The sequence below is a fragment of the Mustela lutreola genome, chromosome 10 (assembly GCF_030435805.1).
Source record: "Mustela lutreola isolate mMusLut2 chromosome 10, mMusLut2.pri, whole genome shotgun sequence".
NCBI lineage: Eukaryota > Metazoa > Chordata > Mammalia > Carnivora > Mustelidae > Mustela > Mustela lutreola.
In genome coordinates this window covers 57,862,101-57,881,710 of record NC_081299.1, presented here as the reverse complement: position 1 = coordinate 57,881,710, position 19,610 = coordinate 57,862,101, and the positions used below count along the sequence as shown (strand labels likewise).

Genomic DNA, 19,610 nt, shown 5'->3' with positions numbered 1-19,610 from the left:
GTTTCGACTACGGTATTGGCAGACATTTTCTGGAAAAAAATGCATGAAGCCTATCATCTCAAAAAAAAAAAAAAAACCCCAAACTTGCTGCTGATAAGATCTGAGATTTCAAGAGAAAATTAAATTTTAGAACACTTGAATCTACCACTGTGAACATGACAGATTCCTAATACTTAGGAATTAGTTTTTAGATGACATGTGTGGTGATATTATTGAAAGTCATCATTTACAAATATTCATGCATCAGATGGGTAAGTTGAAAGAGAAGTCTCAAGAAGTCTAGTGGAAAGTCAGAACTAGAATTCAAGTCAAAATTTTCAAGTCTAGTGTTCTTCCACAGTCCTAACTCAATTTAGTGCTCCAGTCCCAGCACCTTCCTCCCATCCCCAGATTTCGGAGTTTTAAAGTACCAATCGACTGTCTATTTAGCCCATACCTTTTCTCCATTTGTCCACATGTGAACTCAAACACTCTGCTAATGGTAACAGTTCTTAAAACACCCAGAGCTAAGTAGGTTAACAGCTAGAAAATTAAAAAGGATTTGAAATACAGAAGTTATCTTTTTCTAAGGTACAATTAACTACCAATAACAATCTATCAAACCTGTGCCTAGAAGATGAGGGAGTCCTCCTCCTCCTAGAACGTGATCTTGACCTTGAGTGCCTTCGTTTCTCTTCTTTCTTATCTGGATTAAAAAAAGAAAAAAAAAAAAGGAATCTGAATTTAGAAACCATAAAATAGAAAGATTATACCCACTTAGAAGTCATTCTAAGAAATTCTTCATTATCTTAATTTTCAGGTTTCATATATCATCCTTAAATGTCGTATGATCCTTTTTTCTAGGCTTTCAGTAGATCCAAATTACATCTCTGATTTTCAACTAACCAAAGTTTCCTTTGACTATTTCATTTGTACCAGATTTGGAAGGCTGTGATGTACTGTCCATAAACAATCTATGAAAAGAATTATCCATCTCATTCTTCATAGGTTTCTAAATGAGGAGTCCCTATTTCCATTCCTGGGTTCTACTTTCCCAAATATAGCTCTAATTGACCCAGATTAAAACTTTTATTTTCATGTATCATATATTAACATCTCCCAACCAGTACTCAATGGTAAGATAAATATATTTAACAGATTATATAATAAACAGAAATATAGACATATTAATTCCTGTTCCATTAAAATGTTCCTTCTTAATCACTTATGCCTATGTGCCTCTGCTAAATAAATTCCTATATATTTGTTACAGTGGTTGACTAATAAACTCCGTATTTGGCCTTCAATTCCAGAGAGTCATGATTCATTCACTGTTTACACTACATTCTGTGGCAGAACTGGCTTTTAGTAAGCTAGCTCTCTTTTCTTAATCTGTCCGAACTTCCTCTTGCTCTCCAATTTTCAACTGTGTAAGTCAGGAGACAGATCCAGATGATCTGAGTCCCATTTCCTAGTTTTAAATAATACATAAGCAATTCCTTTAACTTAGGACTTGAGAAATAAAGCCACTGCATTCTTCACATGTGGTCTACAATTAAAGTGAGACTAAGTTCTTTCACATTTAGATTTCATTAACTGGACTCAATTTATTGCAAATGTCAGTAATAAATTCACAAAAATCTTGGGGAGAATACATAAATAAACCACTTTCAGTATTTCCAGTTATTAGTTTTCAATGAAAACAAAAAGTTACAGCATGTTGTTCTGGCTCTGGAGTCACATACATCCAGTTGTGTATCTAAAACTCTTACTCCTTGCCTTATGGCCTTGGACTAATTAATTGTTACTGAATAACAGCCATAAAGCACTTGGTATTAATTTATCCAACATTATAATTATCTTCTTAATACTATACATATCTAAAACCTTCCCAATTATTAAGATATAGGAGTGAAAAATTAGTAAAACATTTATTTGATATGGGAAAAAATAATCCAGAACCAAACATCCAATCTATATAGGCAGACAATACGATAACCATAACCATTCACTTCACCTCGAAAAGATAATCTGCAGAGAGTAAAGTAATATTTTTAGGTATTTGGTTTTCTTTAAAACAAATGTCTTAACAGAAGCATCTTTAGTAGGTTCTCTAGGTCAAATAAAAGACTAAAATCAATTAGGTTATCCCAACATAAGCTAACATAAGTCTAGGACACTACTATTAAGGAATGCATCATTGAGGGATAGAGTAGGGTGTCCTGAAGGATGTTTAGCTATGTCCTGATCCTCTTCCTGCTAGAGATGCAGTTGGTACCAACATGACAATTAAATATCTCCAGATATTTTCAAATTATGTCTAGGTGACAAGTCCCCTCCCCCAACCCAGGATCACTCTACTACATGACCTTTTATCAGAATCTGAAAACTTAAAAGATGATTATAATTAAATTTAAAAATGATTATAGTATTTCCAAACTCGTGCAATAATCATTTTTGTCAACAATCACATAGTTTAAGATTCAACACAAATGCCTAACATATCTTTACCTGGTTCTATAGCAGCAGAAATTAGGGACTGTGCTTCTCGTACTCTCTTCATGGCTTCCTCTATTTCTTTACTAGAGGTATCTGATTTCAGACTTGGTGAAACAAGACCAGCAGCTACATGATTCAACCTGAAACAGAACAAAGAACTGAGATCCAAGTATTTTTAAGTGCACATTATTACAAATAAATGTAAATATTTCATGTATCATTTCAGTAAGACACTATGAAAAAGGGGTTATTTCATGTTAATTTTGGTAAAACCATGTACAGTATAGCATCCTTTTCAATGTTTACAATCTGCATTTAAGATTGAGAGACACCTGGAATAAGAAAAAATACCTATTTTATTTTGCGGAACATCCATTAACTTTCCATAAACGCATGTTGAAAAATATTATTCCTGGGAATACAAAGATGCTGAAGATTTAGGATTAACAGAACTTTCCTTCATACGATTTAAAAACTTTCTACAGCAGAATTTTCCTGGGGAAGAGTATTACTTCTAAGGTTGCAGAAGGGCAGAAAATGAAGCAGAAGCCAATGGCACACCAAAGTTACTCATGAAATTGTTGACTGGAAAGATGGACCTCTTAAAGGTTTATACAGGACAAAAAAAATTAAAGACAACAAATGTTAAAGACAGTTAAGTATTTGTGGAGAAAGGGCAATGTAAACAAGAATGGGTACTGAGGGAATTTCAACTGTACTGGTGTTACATGCTGAATGATAGGTACATACTAAGGTTTTAGCATAATTTTTAAGAAAAAAGGCACTAACTATTATAGTCAAATATTCTGTTCTCCCTCCCACCATGCTCTCCCACTTTCTTATAGTGAATTTCACCAAGCAGGAAATGCTTAAGTTTAAATTAATATACCAAGAAATTATCATTAAAATATTTCATGATTTTGTTACATATCAATTAGAGAATATAATAGTTACAGCACAAAGAGAACTTTTCAGAGCACCTAAAAAAAGATGTTGGTATTATGTGACATGTACTAGTCTTTTGCTCTGGGATAGTGTTTCCTTCACTTCTGTCTTCCTGACTCCTATTCATGCCCCAGGTTCAGCCTCTCTGATCTTAAGTTCTCCTTGTAGTAAGTTCCCATAGCCCCTGTGTACTTCCTCTTGTTGGATGCACATACTTAACTATATTTAAATAATGTCTCCTTTTCTGACTAGAGTATAAATGCTGTGAAGGTACAAGCTTATAGTAGGTACTCCATATACATATATTTTTAAAATGAATCAACTAATGATAGTAATTTGCTCTTTTCCAGTTATCCTGGCAAAAGCTATTCATCAAACTGTTCGGAAAGACTCAATTTATACTGAAACAAAACCCTCTGTAGATGGGCTTACCTCTGAATTTTTTCCTTGCTTCTAGAAAACAGAATTATGTATTGTGTAACTTTCTTTTTAACTATCAAAGAATAACTTCTCCAGACATTCATATACTATATCCATATCACCCATGAAAACATGGAAAAAATCCTTACTTGGGATCAACAGTACTCATAAGCTTCAGCAACTGATCTGCAGCAAGCGACTATAAAAACAAAAATGTAACATCAGTGAGAATACATAAAATAAATGATTGCTATTTTATTTTTTTCAGTATGGTGAAATGCCTTAGGACAATCTGGCCAACATACAAGTTGTTACATTATTTTAGGCACACTGATGATCAATAGAAATATAATGCCAGTGAAATACATCATATAAAGTTAAGCTGTTTTAGCAGTTAAATGTGAATATGATTAGCTGAAAGTCTAGGTTTTATAGAACAGTTACCTCCTGCTTATTTTGAGACTGAGGCGCTAATACTTCAAAAAAAATACGTATAAAACAAAACTCCAAGTGGTTAGGCAGTACAATAAAAGATTTCCACAAAGTTAGGACTTCAGAAAAAAGTCTGGCCAAATAACAATGAGAGAAAACAAAAATTACCAAGTAACAACAAATTATGAACCCACGTTCCCATTCTTTCATGACTGTTTACTCCAAAAATACTGATGTATTGGCTTTCTGTGACACTATTCTGAATGACACAAAATGAGAAATTTTTTAATGGTTAAGGGGCTAACAATGCAGTGACCTTTTAAGCTTCTAAGGAAGTTTACATAAAAAAACACTATTACTATACTATAGCAACCAATTATCTCCCATTCTGGAAATGCAAACTTAACAGGTAACGGAACAAATTCTTTAATTATAAAAAATGAGATCAAAAGGTATTCAGTTATACCTGAGAGTTCAAGTTTGCTCCAGGAAGCCCAAGTGCAGCAAGGGCAGGATCAAGAGTAGGAGCTCCCAAAGCAGCCAATGGAACAGCGCCAATCTGTGAAATTTCAAATTTTATTTATTTTAAATTTTATTTCTATACTTGTTATTTCTGGGATTATTTTTTTCCTGTTGAAAGGCCCATACAATAACCAATTTAAGTCTGAGCTATATGGGCTCTGTTGCAATGACTCAGCTATGCCACTATAGCTTGTAAACAAAGATAATAATAAATAAACAAACGGGTATGTTTGTCAAATCAAAATGAACAAAAATGGGGATCTGGACTAAGAGCTATAGTTCCCTTACTATCCCTGCAATATACAATGTCCTCATTTTTCACTCATTACAGCACATTTATCCCTAAACCCAGAAATTAGAAAAACAAAAAAATTTTATATGTGCCAACAATTTATATTTGTTGCTTCTCAGGTCCAAATCCACTATCCTTTGTCCTGTTTTGTGATAATGAAAATAGCACCCTTGGGGCGCCTGGGTGGCTCAGTGGGTTAAGCCGCTGCCTTCCGCTCAGGTCATGATCTCGGGGTCCTGGGATCGAGTCCCCCATCGGGCTCTCTGCTCAGCAGGGAGCCTGCTTCCCTCTTCTCTCTCTCTGCCTGCCTCTCTGTCTACTTGTGATCTGTCAAATAAATAAATAAAAATCTTTTAAAAAAAAGAAAGCACTTTTCCCATGACAGCTGGCATGATGTTAAGCTTTATGTGTGTGGGGAGCTAGGAGGACACTGTGGAAGGGGTTTCTGTTCCTGGTTCCTATGTTTACTTTCTGATTGTTACTGCAGTGGGATGCCCAGTGGCCTTCATCTTTTTAGTGAATTTCAGTACCATCCTCTTAGGCAGTTTCTTACATGTTCTCTGGGCATTCGAGAACTTCTGTACTATCCATCCTTTTGAAAGTCTGAAACTTAGCCTTAAGTGGGAAGAGGAACCTCCTTATCTACTGGGTTTCCTCAGATCTAGACATACTAGTTGCTTCCTATACCTGCAATTACTGTATATTCACTGAAGTACCACTAAGTTAACTCCTGTTACCAGTAATTCTTTGTATTAAACTTTCTCTATTCAATTTACCAGGTTTTTTTTTTTTTTTGGTCTCCTACCTGACAGAATTCTAACCAACAGATGTAAATTATGCAAAGTCCTATTGCATGCAGTCTTTCTCCCTAAGAACTGTGCTAAAACTTCTTCTAGCTTCTAGTAATATTTAATAAATAAAAGGTACCAAACCTTCTGTACTTTAACAATTGTTTATGGAGTACAATTAAAACAGTGTCCCTATAAAATGTCTACCTTAGTTATTACACAATTTTATATAAAGGTATCAATCTACAAATCACCCAGATCCTTTTATAGGTTAAAAAAATGAGGACTTAAATGACAAAGTCATACTCAAAATGATGGGAATTCCTGAGTTCATCCTTTTTCTGACTTTACAGCTAATGGAACTATTCAGACAGGCGAAATGATGTAACAGAAAAAATGCTGTTACAAAATTCTAGTTGAGGCTTGCTGTTTGCTACTATCTGCGAAAGTACTCAATGACCAGTTACAATCTCTCTGAATAAGAATAGACGAAATTTAAAGAGCTTTTGGTTCTAAAACAATTATGCTTTTTATAGCATCCTATGAGGTTAGAAACACTATCCAGCAAAATTTTTCTCCAACTTTATTTCACCTTCCCCACGTTAAAAATTTCCATTAAGAATTCACCTTTATTGCAATCCATGTACTTAATTCAGACCTCAAGAGCAAAAGCTCAAACGGCATTGAGAAAGAAAGAAAGAAAGAAAAAAAAAACCCACCAAAAAGTCCGAATTTCAATTTTATTTTCTTTCTGGGTCCAAATGAACATACTATTTTTAACAGCATGTTCAACAGAAAAAGTCTCAGGCCCCATCAAATTCCAGTCCAAACGCCCCCTTACCCACATGGTTCCTTATGGGTTATTTTGAGAGCTAGCGGCAAGCCAAATGTAACAGATTTATGATTTTCATCAGAATGCTCTTAAAATGCAAACTCGTAAGAGGTTTTCTTCAGTATTTATGATAACAATATAGCCTTTTACAATACTATGAACATGTGGTTATCATTCCTCTGTGAACTCTAATCATTACAGCACTTAAAAAAGCTCAAGTATGTTTAGGTTTATCCACAATTCTGTGTTTTTATCCTTTAAGAATTCAATAGAACTAGCAGTACCTGGGTAAGTGGGTTAGGGGTAGGCAGGAGTCCACCACCAGGCAGAAGACCTGCCACTGCATTAGCTGGTGCCAACAGAGACAAAGCCTTAGTCTCATCAGGAATAACTCCTGCAGAGAAACATCCTTGCATTAGAACACACTCTTTTGCAAGACAGAAAACACACAAAAACACCCAGAAAAAGTCTCCCTGATACACCACCTGAGTTTGTTGAAAGTACTTATGTTCGCTAAAATATAAAGCTTGACTTCTATGATTATTTATCATTAATTTTATGTCAGAATGAAACTTCAATGTGTGAAAATTTGTTTCCTTTTTCTCTACAAATGGTTAAGTTTCTAGAGTAAAAAAAAAATAGCACAATACACACTACTTTTTTGTTAACACTGCCAAGATTTCATCACCTGTACTCGATTTTTAAGTCATGAACCAAACGTAAGCAAGCACAGTCGGTTCTCCAGGGGTGTGCTCTCAACTTTCAAAAGCTGTTTTATGAACAACGACTCGTGTCGGCTGCTTCACTATAAAGCACACAGAAAAATCAAGATACACAAGACAAAAAAAGTTTGATTTAGGGGTTAATAATATGGTACAGTTACTATGATTTTCTTTTACACCTACCATACAAATTTTGTAAAAATTAAGAGAAGAAAAGTATGTAAAGGAAATATTCTGTTGGAATCAAGCGTAGGGCTTTTGCTGACTCATGAAAATGAATATGAATGTTTCTGAAGGTCTCTGAATACACACAGGATGTGTGTGTGAAAGTGGGTAAGAAAGAGAGAAAATAGGTAAAACAACATGGCACATTCCTTACCTGTACAGTAAAATGCTTTATGTTCCAACATGTGCCATGCTAACCATACCAAAAATGCTGCTACATAGTGTCAGTTCAAAAGCTAACTTAGCCAAACTCCTAAAGCCAAAAACAACATGTATGTCTGTTTTTAAAGCCTAATCTGTGTATTCAGATAAAATCTAAGGGCCCTAAAACAAATATTTATATGTAGACAATTTAAATTCTATCCAACAGCAAAAGCCCTATACAGATGGATTAATCTGTTAATGTGCCCAAGCCCCCAAAATGAGAGTTCAATAATACAATTAAACTACATATTTGCAAATACCAGTAGTATTTCTGTAATACATATTAAGAAACTGCATCTCATCATAAAACATACAATATGTACAGGGCACTTAAGAGAAACTGGATAAGCTGCAGAAGAAAACTGTTGGGTGGTATTTTCAGCAGGGCCTGGTATATAGTTCAGGCTGAACCAGGGAAAAGAACTGTAAAACACAACAACAAAAAAGAAAAACCACTGTTAAATAAAGGTAATGGTTCCTTCCACCTATACTGAGAAGTGCCGATAATATAAACAAATGTATACTACACAGCACTGTTATCTTGCTTGTGTCAGAGCTGTCATCAATTTAGATACCAAGAGTTATGGAGGGGTGGGGGGAGAAGATCATTTAGATATAGGGCATTAATGCATCAATATTAACAAACCTACAAAGATTATGGGATAATTTTGCATGCAAAATTATGTCTCAAGAGGATAATATTAAGTATCAACATCTTACTCAAATTAGTGCATTTGCAACATTTCTGGCAAACTAAAATCCTCTTGAATTTATTGTGAGACACCTGATAGAAGATCTGCATCCATTAAAAAAAAAAGTCATGCATCTGATCCTCTGATTTAAAAAAGACTATTTAAAAATAAAACTACAATTTAAAAATAGCAATGAGGCCCCTCACCAGTTAATTTTCATGCGTCAAGAGTATTTTTTTTACTGCTGCTTTGATAGAACCATGAAATACTGCATGAATGTGTAGAAATGAAAGAAAAAGAAACAGACAAAAGAAACAAACATTAACCAAGGAACCTAAATAACCCCCAAATCCATTATTATTAAGAGTTCCTTCCAAATCCAGCTATCTCAGTTTTACCAATTAAGACTATTCCTTACCGTAGACTTTGTGTTTATTGTTCTAAAACACTGACCAAGAGCCAACACCAAAGTGTAAGAGCTAAAACTAGGGTGAATGGTGATAAAGGGATTGAGTACATCAGTTATTTAGCAGTGGTAACATTAATACAGCATACCATACCCATTATTAAATAAACCAAAAATAGATTCTGGAACTAAATATTCTGTAATTCTATATACATTCCTAAACAATTCATTTATAAAACAGATCTAGAAACGTTACTATAGTCTAAAAATACTTATGAAAACCAGTTATATGATATACTGTATTATGTTCAGGACTTGGGAACTATGATACTTAGCCAATAAGAATTCTTTAAATTTAAAGCCTAACTAAAGTTCTGCACATTACTCACATGATTTGAATTTTGTTTCAAAACTGTACTTTACTTATCCTAAATTTGAATTCTTTAAATTTTCTCTTGGTGATAAGTCTTATCCTATAACAGGTACACTGATATAAAAGAAAACTGCTTAATCAAAACACACTAACTCATACGATTATCAGCATATATATTTTAAAACCTTAAAATAGGGCTCACACACTTTGATATCACGGAGACAGATGTACTATCATTATATAGCATGCCTTAATCCATCTATGAATGCAATTTAATTTCTTTAGAAAACCACAAAGGCAATTTTTCTAAGTTTTAAGGACTAGACATTTCAAAACTTTTACAAGGCATGGTGTAAAGGTTCACACTGGTATTCAAAGATCTGAAACAGCATCTAAAATTAACAATATCAAAATTCTGCTTCTACTGACCAGTTTGTTAAGGGGAAAGCATTTAAATTCTGGTCAGCATATATGTTAAATGATTAGCTTAAAATCCAGTAATTTTATCATACTTCAGTGATTTCTTTGATCAAAATTTATAGTTACCAAAAAGCAAATAAAGTAGCAGTACATTGGGAACAAACTAATTATAAAATGTTTCAGAAAATTTTACAAAATGGAATTAATATAGTGCTGTCTTGTCACAGTGGCTTTTTTAGATCCAAAAACCCTGCTCATTTTTTTTCTGTCAAATTACTTTAACAGCCTAAAATGTAAAAAAGAGAGAAAATGTAGTTAACAAATGGTTACACCAGGAAAACACTTGGGGGACTTGAGTGCTTGCTGGCCTTTAGTTAATGTCTAGAATCCCCTGTAGCTGCAGAGGACCCACTGTTTTTCAGTCATCTGGAAGAGTTTTGCATTTGCCTTCTCCACTACAAAAATCACACACACAAATAACAGAGAGAAGAATTTATTATTTAGAGATATCTAGAAAATATAGCAAGAATGAACAAGAAAATCTGGCATAAAAACAAATCACCCAGTGCCCATCTGGCACCTAAGCTACAGGAAATCTTGAACTTTCATAAAAACCGAAATCATTGCAACCCTTGGTATACTGGAATTCAATATGGGATATTTTTAAAAGTTATCTGTGAGAGGAAGCACTACATAAATAAAACTAACCTATTATTTATTCAAAACAGAAATAACATCATGCATTTATTTGAAGGTTTCTACGTAAATGTGCATGGAGTGACTGTTCACCTTCAGGACTTTTTCATAAAACTCAACATTAAATTAACTAAGGTATATCTTAAGAAATTACAATTAGGGATATGATTTTAACGAACTTAAAATGTTTTAAAAGAAGGCAAAAAAAGTTAAATACCTTATAAAAACAGGCCTGATTTCTAATTTTTAGAATTTAAAAAAAATCTAAAAGTAAAAATATGGACTGCAGTATAACAAGGGTTTCAAAATGTTAATAGCTTAAACTTCTAACATGCTACTAACGCTCACTCTAAAACTACACTGAGGTAGATGGTCATCATAGGATGCCCTCACAGATAGTTAAACAAAGCACAAACCTTCTGCATATGGTACGACTATCAAAGCTCTGTCAACGAATACAGTGTTTGTCAGATGCTGTGCCACAACTGCTGAGTCCGGATCATGGAACTTAACAAAGCAGACACGGGATGAGACTGGCAAAGGTGAATCACTAAAACGTAAACATAGAACATAAAAAAAGAGAAAAAATAATATCAGTTAAAACACAAACATACAGCTCACAAACCAACACTTGCATTCCAAAAGTAAAATAGGTAGATAAAAATACATACCACAAGTGTTAGTTACTTTAGTTAACCACTTAAAAAGAAAATGACATTTCAAATAAGGTACTGCCCACTGAACTCAACAAACTGTATATAGACAAAAACAATCACTGTTGATAAACTTATAATGTATCAATTAAAAACAGATTGAAACTATAATCTCAGAGTTTGAGCAGACCACAAAAGTGTCAACATTTTTTCTGTAATACTAATACCAGCTATTTTTAATTCTAAGTAAAAATAATTAGTTTTGGTTTAGAAAACTTTTCACTACTGGTAACTTTTCAGAGTAAAGAACAGAGAATTTCTACTTCAGGGACAAAAAAGTATTGTGGGAAAGTACATCTGTTTGACAAACAATGAGTTTTCTTGACCCGCCTAAGTGTTGTCTTCTTCCACCTACAGCATAACACTTGGGCATTATAAAGAACTAAGGCTACCTAAACTTAGATCGCCTTCAGAAAAACAAAAACAAAAAAAAAGGTGTACACATATTGAGATACATAATAACCGTTAGTATTATTACATAAGGATTCCCTCAGCTAACTGCTGTCTTGTAAAAAAAAAAAAAGTGCTAAAATTGGAAACTCTGGTAGGGTAAGATAGATTAGGTACCAAGCAGGATTTTTTTTTTTTTTTTTTTTTAAAGGATTCAGGGTGGTGCAAATTTCTGCCACAAAACTCTGTGAAAGAGAAAGATTAAATAAAAGTCAGGGGTTGCTCCCACACCACCAAACCAAAAGTTGTTTGAAAACCAACGCCTCAAAGCAGTAGTAATCACATCATCCCTGGCTATGCATCAGAATCACCAAAGGGTTAAAAACCCCCAGATCTCTACTCCACATCAATTAAATCAAGTTCTTTAACATACTCAACACCTCTTCTTTTTTTTTTTTTATTTTAATACCGTGACCATCTTAATATGCACCTAAGGTAAAGAACAACTGCTGTTATTATAAGAAGCCAATGCATCTTAATATTCAATAATGAGAAAGTAAATTCTATAATAAATCTGAATGGCTTTAGAAGAGGGCTTACCACTAACTAGTAAGTTAGATTTTCATGTATGCATAAAAATGTAATTACATCAGATTTTGTTACACTGGTTATTTCAGAGTTAAGTACTTGTTGCAAAGAAAATATTCCTCATAATTCGAATACTAATATGAAGCTATTGCATAGCCTAAGACTCAAACCCATTGGAATTTTAGTATTTCCTGAAAGGCACTGCCTGTATACTAAGCACAGTTCCAAATCTAGATTCAAAGCAAAGTTGAAAATATTGTCTATCTAAATGGAATTTAAGCCACCCTGTTAAGGAAGCTTATTGCCAAAATGTTTTTGAGAAGATAGAATGTTTTTTTAATGTGGATATACTGTGTTTTAATGAAGCACTACAGGTCTAAAATTTAACAATGTTGTACCCATATAGTGGAAAGAATGCCATCTCAGCAGGTTTAGAACTAAAGCTGTAGCACTTTGTATCCTTTTCTCACACACCCACACTTTCACCACAAAATTAAAAAAGCCCTTTGGAAATCATGCTATCCTTCATTTTAACACCTAATTTAATGGTTTGGTAAGTAACAGGCATTTAAATTTCTAAAAAAAGTGATCTCTACCGCTTCTTTGACACTACTGTTAACTGACTCAAGAAGAAAATGACTCTATAATATTAAGTTCTTAAAGAATATCAATACAATGAACAATTCTTTTTAAAATAATACTAGGAAATACTGCCTACATGTTCAGTGTATTTCCATGACTTTAGCAATTAATATTATTCATATTTTTTCTATCCATTCACATCATAGCTATTACTGGCAGCTTAGTACTTGGTTTTATCAAACCTGTACTACAGTAGGGAGGTAAAAACGTGCATTAAATGGAAGAGTCATAGTAAGACAACTCAGAAGGGCAAATAATTCATTTCTCCCCACTTCAAACAACCTTGTTTAAAACAATTATTTTTTGGACCCAAAGTGACATTCTTTGATGTTCTCAGAATTTATTAATAGAAGACACATGCTAGTAAGATAGCATGTTAATTTCACTTTCAGACTGATGTCTGAAATTTTCACACCTTAGAATCTTCTACAAGTACAACTTCTAAAAATTTAACTGCTTTTATTCTTTAAGAAATAATATAGATAAATAATATAGATAAGGCAGTTGACGAGAAGCTAAACAGAAAAGAGCAAGCCCTGTATGATGCTTTTGCCCTTAGGTAAAGAGTGGCAGTATTTTTCCTTTTTTTTAAAATTAAAGTGTCCTCCCTCTAAGGGTTGTTTTCCAATCTTCTGGGATACACATGGAAAATTCAGATTTCTGTTTTCCACCAAGCCCAATGAATGTGAGAATTCCTTTACAGGAGGGCTTTGATTCTGAAGATCAACACTTGGTATTTATGCCAACTAAAGTTTGAGAACTAAAGTATGAGAACTTTTGGTTTAGAGTGCTGATAACACTCTTTCAACTGCCACCTTAATACTGTGTTAGCCATTTCTGGGTGAAGAATTTTGAGCTTATAATACAAACAAAGGCAATACTGACCTGAAAATGTGTCTCTGTTCATCTAATATGCCCTCTCTTTCATTGTGTTCTCAGTTATAAGAAATAGAGTAAAATGTGCACGTAATAAAAAATTTTCAAAGATAACCTTACCAATTAATTACTTATAACTATCATCATTAAAGTATCTATTTTTGGTGCTCATTTCCATAGCACATATACTAAAACTGTAATGATACAGGAAAGATTAGCACGCCCCTGTGTAAGATTTGTGATGCATACCATACTTTTCGTTTTCTTCTAATATATTTTTTGTTAGAATGTCTGCAAACTTGTCCTTAGAAATTTGAGGTAGTAGTTGTTTTGGTGGATTTTTTTTGTTTTTTGCTATGAACAAAATTTATACTTTTAGTTTTCCAGCTGGATGAGCAAAGAAGTTCAAAGTCAGTTTGTGAGTGAATTAACTTTCGAGGATTTAAAATATCAAATATATACTACCCTACAGTCTGCTATAGTCATGGGTTTACGGCTACTTGCCTATGCAAGTCTTTTGGTCACTATTAAAAATAATCTATTTTTGGTCACCGAAATAATTACCTAAATAAGTTATTTAATTGATGTAAACCTTCATTTAACACGTAACTTGGGCATATGCTTCACTGGGATCATTTACATCACCCAATAAACACTTTTTTATATTCTCCATTCTGAAATACACTAAAACCAAATATTTAAAGAATACTTACTACAAAAGAATGATTCCACTCATAAATAAAGGACAATCACGACACTGGGTTGAAATACTAATTTAGACACTGGTAGAGTGATTTGGAAGTGCAAAACTACCTATGTGAATTTCACTTCACCTGATCATTAAACAGTTTAAGGAAAAACATCTAGCATCTAGCATATACCAGACAATCGAACAATGACAGCCTTAACCCACACCTACTGAAATGCTGCTTTCAGTTATAAATGCCTATGGGGGAGGTGGTGTAGTGGTGATCCTGGCATCTGGAATTATGCCAAACAGTTCAGTATCAACCTCTCTAAAAGAGAGAGGAAGCTAACCTTAACCATCAGTTGGTGATTAGTGCTTTAGAGAAAAACGAAGCAGTTAAATTGAACAGAGAAGGGAGCAGGAGTGTTTTATTTTCACACAGTGATCAGGAAAGGTTTCTCTGAGTAGGTGACATGTAAGTAGCAAAAGGAAGCAAGCATGTCACAGGCATATTATCTAGATGAATGAGTACCTTTGAGGAAAAAAATACAAACACCCCATAAAAATTCAAGTGGCAAACATGTTTACAATAGTCAGAATTTTATATATTCTGAACCACTCAATCTTATTCTAGGAGTAAAAAAGTAGGTATTTGGAATGATGAACCTTTTTGGAATACTAGTTAGCACTTCACAGCACATTATCCCTTGTAAGCTGCTCCTGAAAACAGTAGTAAGCTTAACAAACTGTACAAAGTAGTTCCAAATTATGCATGCTGGATTAGCAATCGAAACTTATATTTAAAAAAAAATCGACATTAAATGAACAAAAGTAGGACTCTACATCCATCCTATTCAAATCTAGAACGCCATGAAGATAGTATTAGCATCTACTGAACGGTAACCTTGTAGTTTCAGATGAGAAACTATCCGTAGTCGGAAACATTTACGAAGATGTCAAAGAGCAAAGATGTGTCAATTTTTATTTCTTCTTCCCAATATGGCGGGGAAGGAATCCTCTGAAGGAATTCTCTTAATGCACAGCACTCCAAACTATGTTATCTGATGCACATCAGTTATCCTGGTTATTATGGGACTACTTCTTTGACAACAAAGCAAAAGAAGCCAGACTCTGGTCTATCGTGACTCTAAGATACTGATCATTCATTAGGTAAAGAGGAACCAGTAAACAGCCTATACCTCTGGCATCTTTTTATAAATGCATCATAAAAAGAGCATCTTCAAAATAAACAAAACATTTTAAAGTTAGGAACCCTAACAAAATTCTTAAACTTGCTGGGCTGGAAAGAATTATTTCATCAATCAGTCCAGTATGTCAGGTATTTTGAGTAATAACATGATCATAATAATCACATATGTCACTCTCATTTTCTGCCCTTTTGTTGTTTATTAATTTCATGAACAACTTAATAAAGGGCATGTTGTCAGAAAATGGAGTAACAGTAAAATATTTTTCTATGTTCATATTATAAAAGCTACTTGTTCTTCATTACTAAAACCAGTTGTTTCTATTTAAAATAACAAAAATGTTTCCAGAATTCTACACTTCGCGAAAATCAGCAACTCTGAAACCTTTCTCTACATGTATATTCCCCTAAAAATTAAAAGCACACCCATTTGAGAACATTAAAAGTCATGTAAAAGCAATTTAAGTAGAAAGTCATGATTATGCAGTATGATTAACATCTATTAATTATTGAGTAAAAATATATTTAATGATTTATTACTCCCATCACAACAGTAGATTCCTTGAGAGTTCCAATTTCCTGTTTAGTACTTAAGTGACATCATAAAACTCTCAATGTACAGTGGGTACTCGGTGTTTACTTGTAGTGTTACTATAAGTATTTTCACTCTCCAGAGAGCACACCACTGTTTTATCACTTCAAATGTTTGTTCTAACATTTATCACATTTTACTTCAAAGCTTTTTTTCTTTGCAATTAATCCATTCAATATTTTTTCAGTAAGAATGTGAGACAACAGAATAAAAACAGCCATACACTCTAAATTTAAAAATTTCACATTCTATAGAATTCCTTCGCAAGAACTGTGAAAATGTGTATGTTATTTAAACAAAAGAAAACCTTATGTTTCAGCTGTAACCCATTTTTGTCAGCATAAAAATTAAGTATTCAGGCTCACTGAATTAATCTGTTAAAGAGTATTAATTCTGAATTATATTCACTGGGCCTGAATCGGCTAACGGCAACACTTACAATTAAGGGAACGGACAACAAACTTCGTTATCAAATTAACATAAGAATTAATAATTGTTACTTTTCAAATAACTGAAACATTTGATTTTTTTTTTAAAAAGCGATTAAAACTATACACGAAATACATGAAGTGCGGCTAGCCCTGCTCCAACTGCTCGAAAAAACGACCACGTTGTCACAATTTAAGAAGAAAACCACCAAATCCCGAGATTTTAAAGGCTGTGTCTCTTTACTAACTAGAACCCAGGCCCTGCTTCTCCGCCTCAAGCCTAACTCGTAAGCAAAGACCACAACAGCCAGCCTCAACTGAAGCAACCTGGTCCAGGGAAGCGCCGACCACGGCCTAGGAAATGGTGTAGGTTAGGCCCCGAAAGGGGAGGAGTTAGTAAAACGGCGATGGTGGACGATACTCACTCTGGCGGGAAGAGGCGCAGTTCGTCGATCTTGCCTAGGAAACCGAAGAGGGTCCGCATCTGCTCAGAGCTAGCGCTCGGGGAGACATTAGTCACCTGGATTACCTCGGTGCCGCCGCCTCCGCCACCGCCGCCGCCGCCACCGGGCCCGCCGCTGGGGCCCGGGCCCGCAGTACTGGGGACGACGGTAGTGTTGCTCATGGCGCTGCTCGCGTTCTCGCTCCTGCTTTAACACATCAAACACACAACAAACAGTGAGAGGGAGGGGGAAGAGGAACCAGTTCGCCGGAGAGTAGACAGGAGGGTGTCCGATGCTACAGCCGCTGCTGCCACCGCCGCCGTTCCTCCACCCCGCCGCTTGTCGGGAGAGGGGGGCGGGGGGAGATGAGAACGCGCGAGTTCGAGACCACGAGAAAACAAACGGCCGCCCCCACCTCGCTTCCAACCACCTCACTCGCGGGCCCGAGCTCCCCACAATGCCTTGCGGCGCATGGGCGCGTCACCGTCGGCTCCGCCCCGCGCAGGCCCAACCAGCCTCGCCTGCAGCCAGAGAAACTCGAGAGGCACCGAGGTCTAATGGAAGTCGTCACCTCTTTCGCAACCCCCCCCACTTTTTTTTTGAAGAAATAAGTGGAACGCATTAACTTTTTATGAAACAAACATTAACTCTTTTGCAAAAAAAAAAAAAAAGTACACTTACCAACTATTCTTACTAGAAATGTCCTCCAAATTTATTTCTTCACACAACATCATCTACAGATCTGTCCAGTTATTACTAAGGAAATTTCCACCCTAGCAACCAAAATTTTCCTCCCCATCACTATAAAATTTTATAGACCTTTACTATATACACATTTGGTAACATTAAAAAACATTTTAAAGATTTTATTTGACAGAAAAAGAGTAGAAGCAGGGGAAGCAGCAGACAGAGGGAGAAGCAGGCTCCCTGCTGTGAGGGTTGCTCCCAGGACTCAGATCATTTCCTGAGGCAAAGGCGGACGCTTAACCGACAGGACCACCCAGACGCCCCAGCAACATTAAATTTGTAACCAATTTGTTTGGTCACTAAAACCTTGAAAAAAGATTTAGCGTTATACTTACTAGTGCTTAATAAGCAAATCTTATTTCACAAACTTTTTTTTTTTTAAAGCATGCTTTACGATACATAAATATATTCATGTATATGATCTGAAATTCCTACAGAAAAATTTGATTTACATGCATATTCTTGCTTAAAATAATTTTGAAGCTTTGACTATAAAAAAACTGTCTTAATTTTTCAACCTCATTTGAACTACTCTATTTTCATCCAATGTTATACAAAGACTTGCAGTTTTCCAAACATGACAAAATCTTTAATCTCACTGTGCCCTTATATAAATTACTAATGACCAGGCTTCATTTTTTTCTAACTACCATGCTCTGTTTGGGGCCTGCCTTCACTGCCACAACTTCTGCAAGTAGAATTAGGGCTTCCTCTTTCTTCTCTGCTCAACAACCGAAAATATACATACTCTACTTTTATTTTATTTTTTTAAGATTTTATTTATTTTACAGAGAGAGATCATGGTAGACAGGCAGGCAGAGACAGCGAGGAGCAGGCTCCCTCACCAAGCAGCAGAAAGCCTGATGTGGGGCTCGATCCCAGGACCCTGAGATCGTGACCTGAGCTGAAGGCAGAGGATTAACCTACTGAGTCACCCAGGCACCTTACATACTATACTTGTTATATTAACATTTATCCTCTCCCAAAGTGGTTGAATTTTCTGGGTCAGTTTAAGACTTAGTGCAATGTCTATCACATAGTAAATGTCCAATAAATGTGTTAAACACATGAATAAACGTGCCTTTTTTTTTTAAAAGATTTTATTTATTTATTTGACAGAGAGAAATCACAAGTAGATGGAGAGGCAGGCAGAGAGAGAGAGAGAGAGAGAGAGAGAGAGAAGCAGGCCCCCCGCCGAGCAGAGAGCAGGATGCAGGACTAATCCCAGGGCCCGAGATCATGACCTGAGCCGAAGGCAGCGGCCCAACCCACTGAGCCACCCAGGTGCCCATGAATAAATATGCCTTAATGACAGAGTTATTTATTCTAAGACAATTGTTAAATATCTTACATGCCCCTGAATATTTTGGAGGCTAAAGCCTGAGGCCTTACAAGAATATTTTTGTTAGTAAATACATCTATGGAATAACGAAGAGTGTGATTTGTGAGAGATTAGACACAAAGTTATCAAAACCTCGATGTAGAGGCAGTTAGCTAGGTTTACTAACTGGCTAAGTCACTTCTGCTAGTTGTTATAAAAACAAGGGATAGGTTTGTTGAATGCAAGCCTCAGGAAAATTACATATTACAACAAATGGCATGTCACTCATTAATGTTTATCTGTGAATATAAAAAATGCAAAATCATTTATCTTCTCATTTTGAATCAAACACATGTAACTGACAACTGTAGATTCTTAATTTGAGAAAGTTAATTTGTACCAGGAGCCACAAAATGGGAGGCTGCCCTAATGGCCTGGCCCATGTCACAAATCTAAGTCATTCTGCAGTTATGGGAAACACCTATCAAGAAACCCAACATTCTGTCTGCCTGTGTTCGCTCTCTCTCC

The 19,610-nt window shown here is 35.2% G+C and overlaps 1 protein-coding gene and 1 pseudogene across 9 annotated transcripts in view; one reads left to right on the top strand and one right to left on the bottom strand.

The window, feature by feature from the left end:
* SRSF11 (serine and arginine rich splicing factor 11) overlaps positions 1-19,610 on the bottom strand; it is a 42,727-nt gene that overhangs the window by 12,068 nt on the left and 11,049 nt on the right. For 2 of the 9 annotated variants that reach the window (XM_059137336.1, XM_059137337.1), the window contains exons 2-8: positions 16,997-17,221; positions 10,864-10,997; positions 6,994-7,103; positions 4,742-4,834; positions 3,993-4,042; positions 2,491-2,618; positions 604-685 (exon numbers count right to left, since the gene is read on the bottom strand). In XM_059137336.1, coding sequence (XP_058993319.1) covers positions 604-685; positions 2,491-2,618; positions 3,993-4,042; positions 4,742-4,834; positions 6,994-7,103; positions 10,864-10,997; positions 16,997-17,196 — 797 coding nt within the window. In that variant the 5' untranslated portion in view covers positions 17,197-17,221. Of the gene's footprint in view, positions 1-603; positions 686-2,490; positions 2,619-3,992; positions 4,043-4,741; positions 4,835-6,993; positions 7,104-7,397; positions 10,207-10,863; positions 11,003-16,996; positions 17,351-17,429; positions 17,497-19,610 lie in introns of those variants that run through there. The other 7 variants (XM_059137333.1, XM_059137334.1, XM_059137332.1 and 4 more) reach the window with 6 other exon arrangements.
* LOC131810677 (U6 spliceosomal RNA) lies at positions 13,821-13,914 on the top strand (annotated as a pseudogene).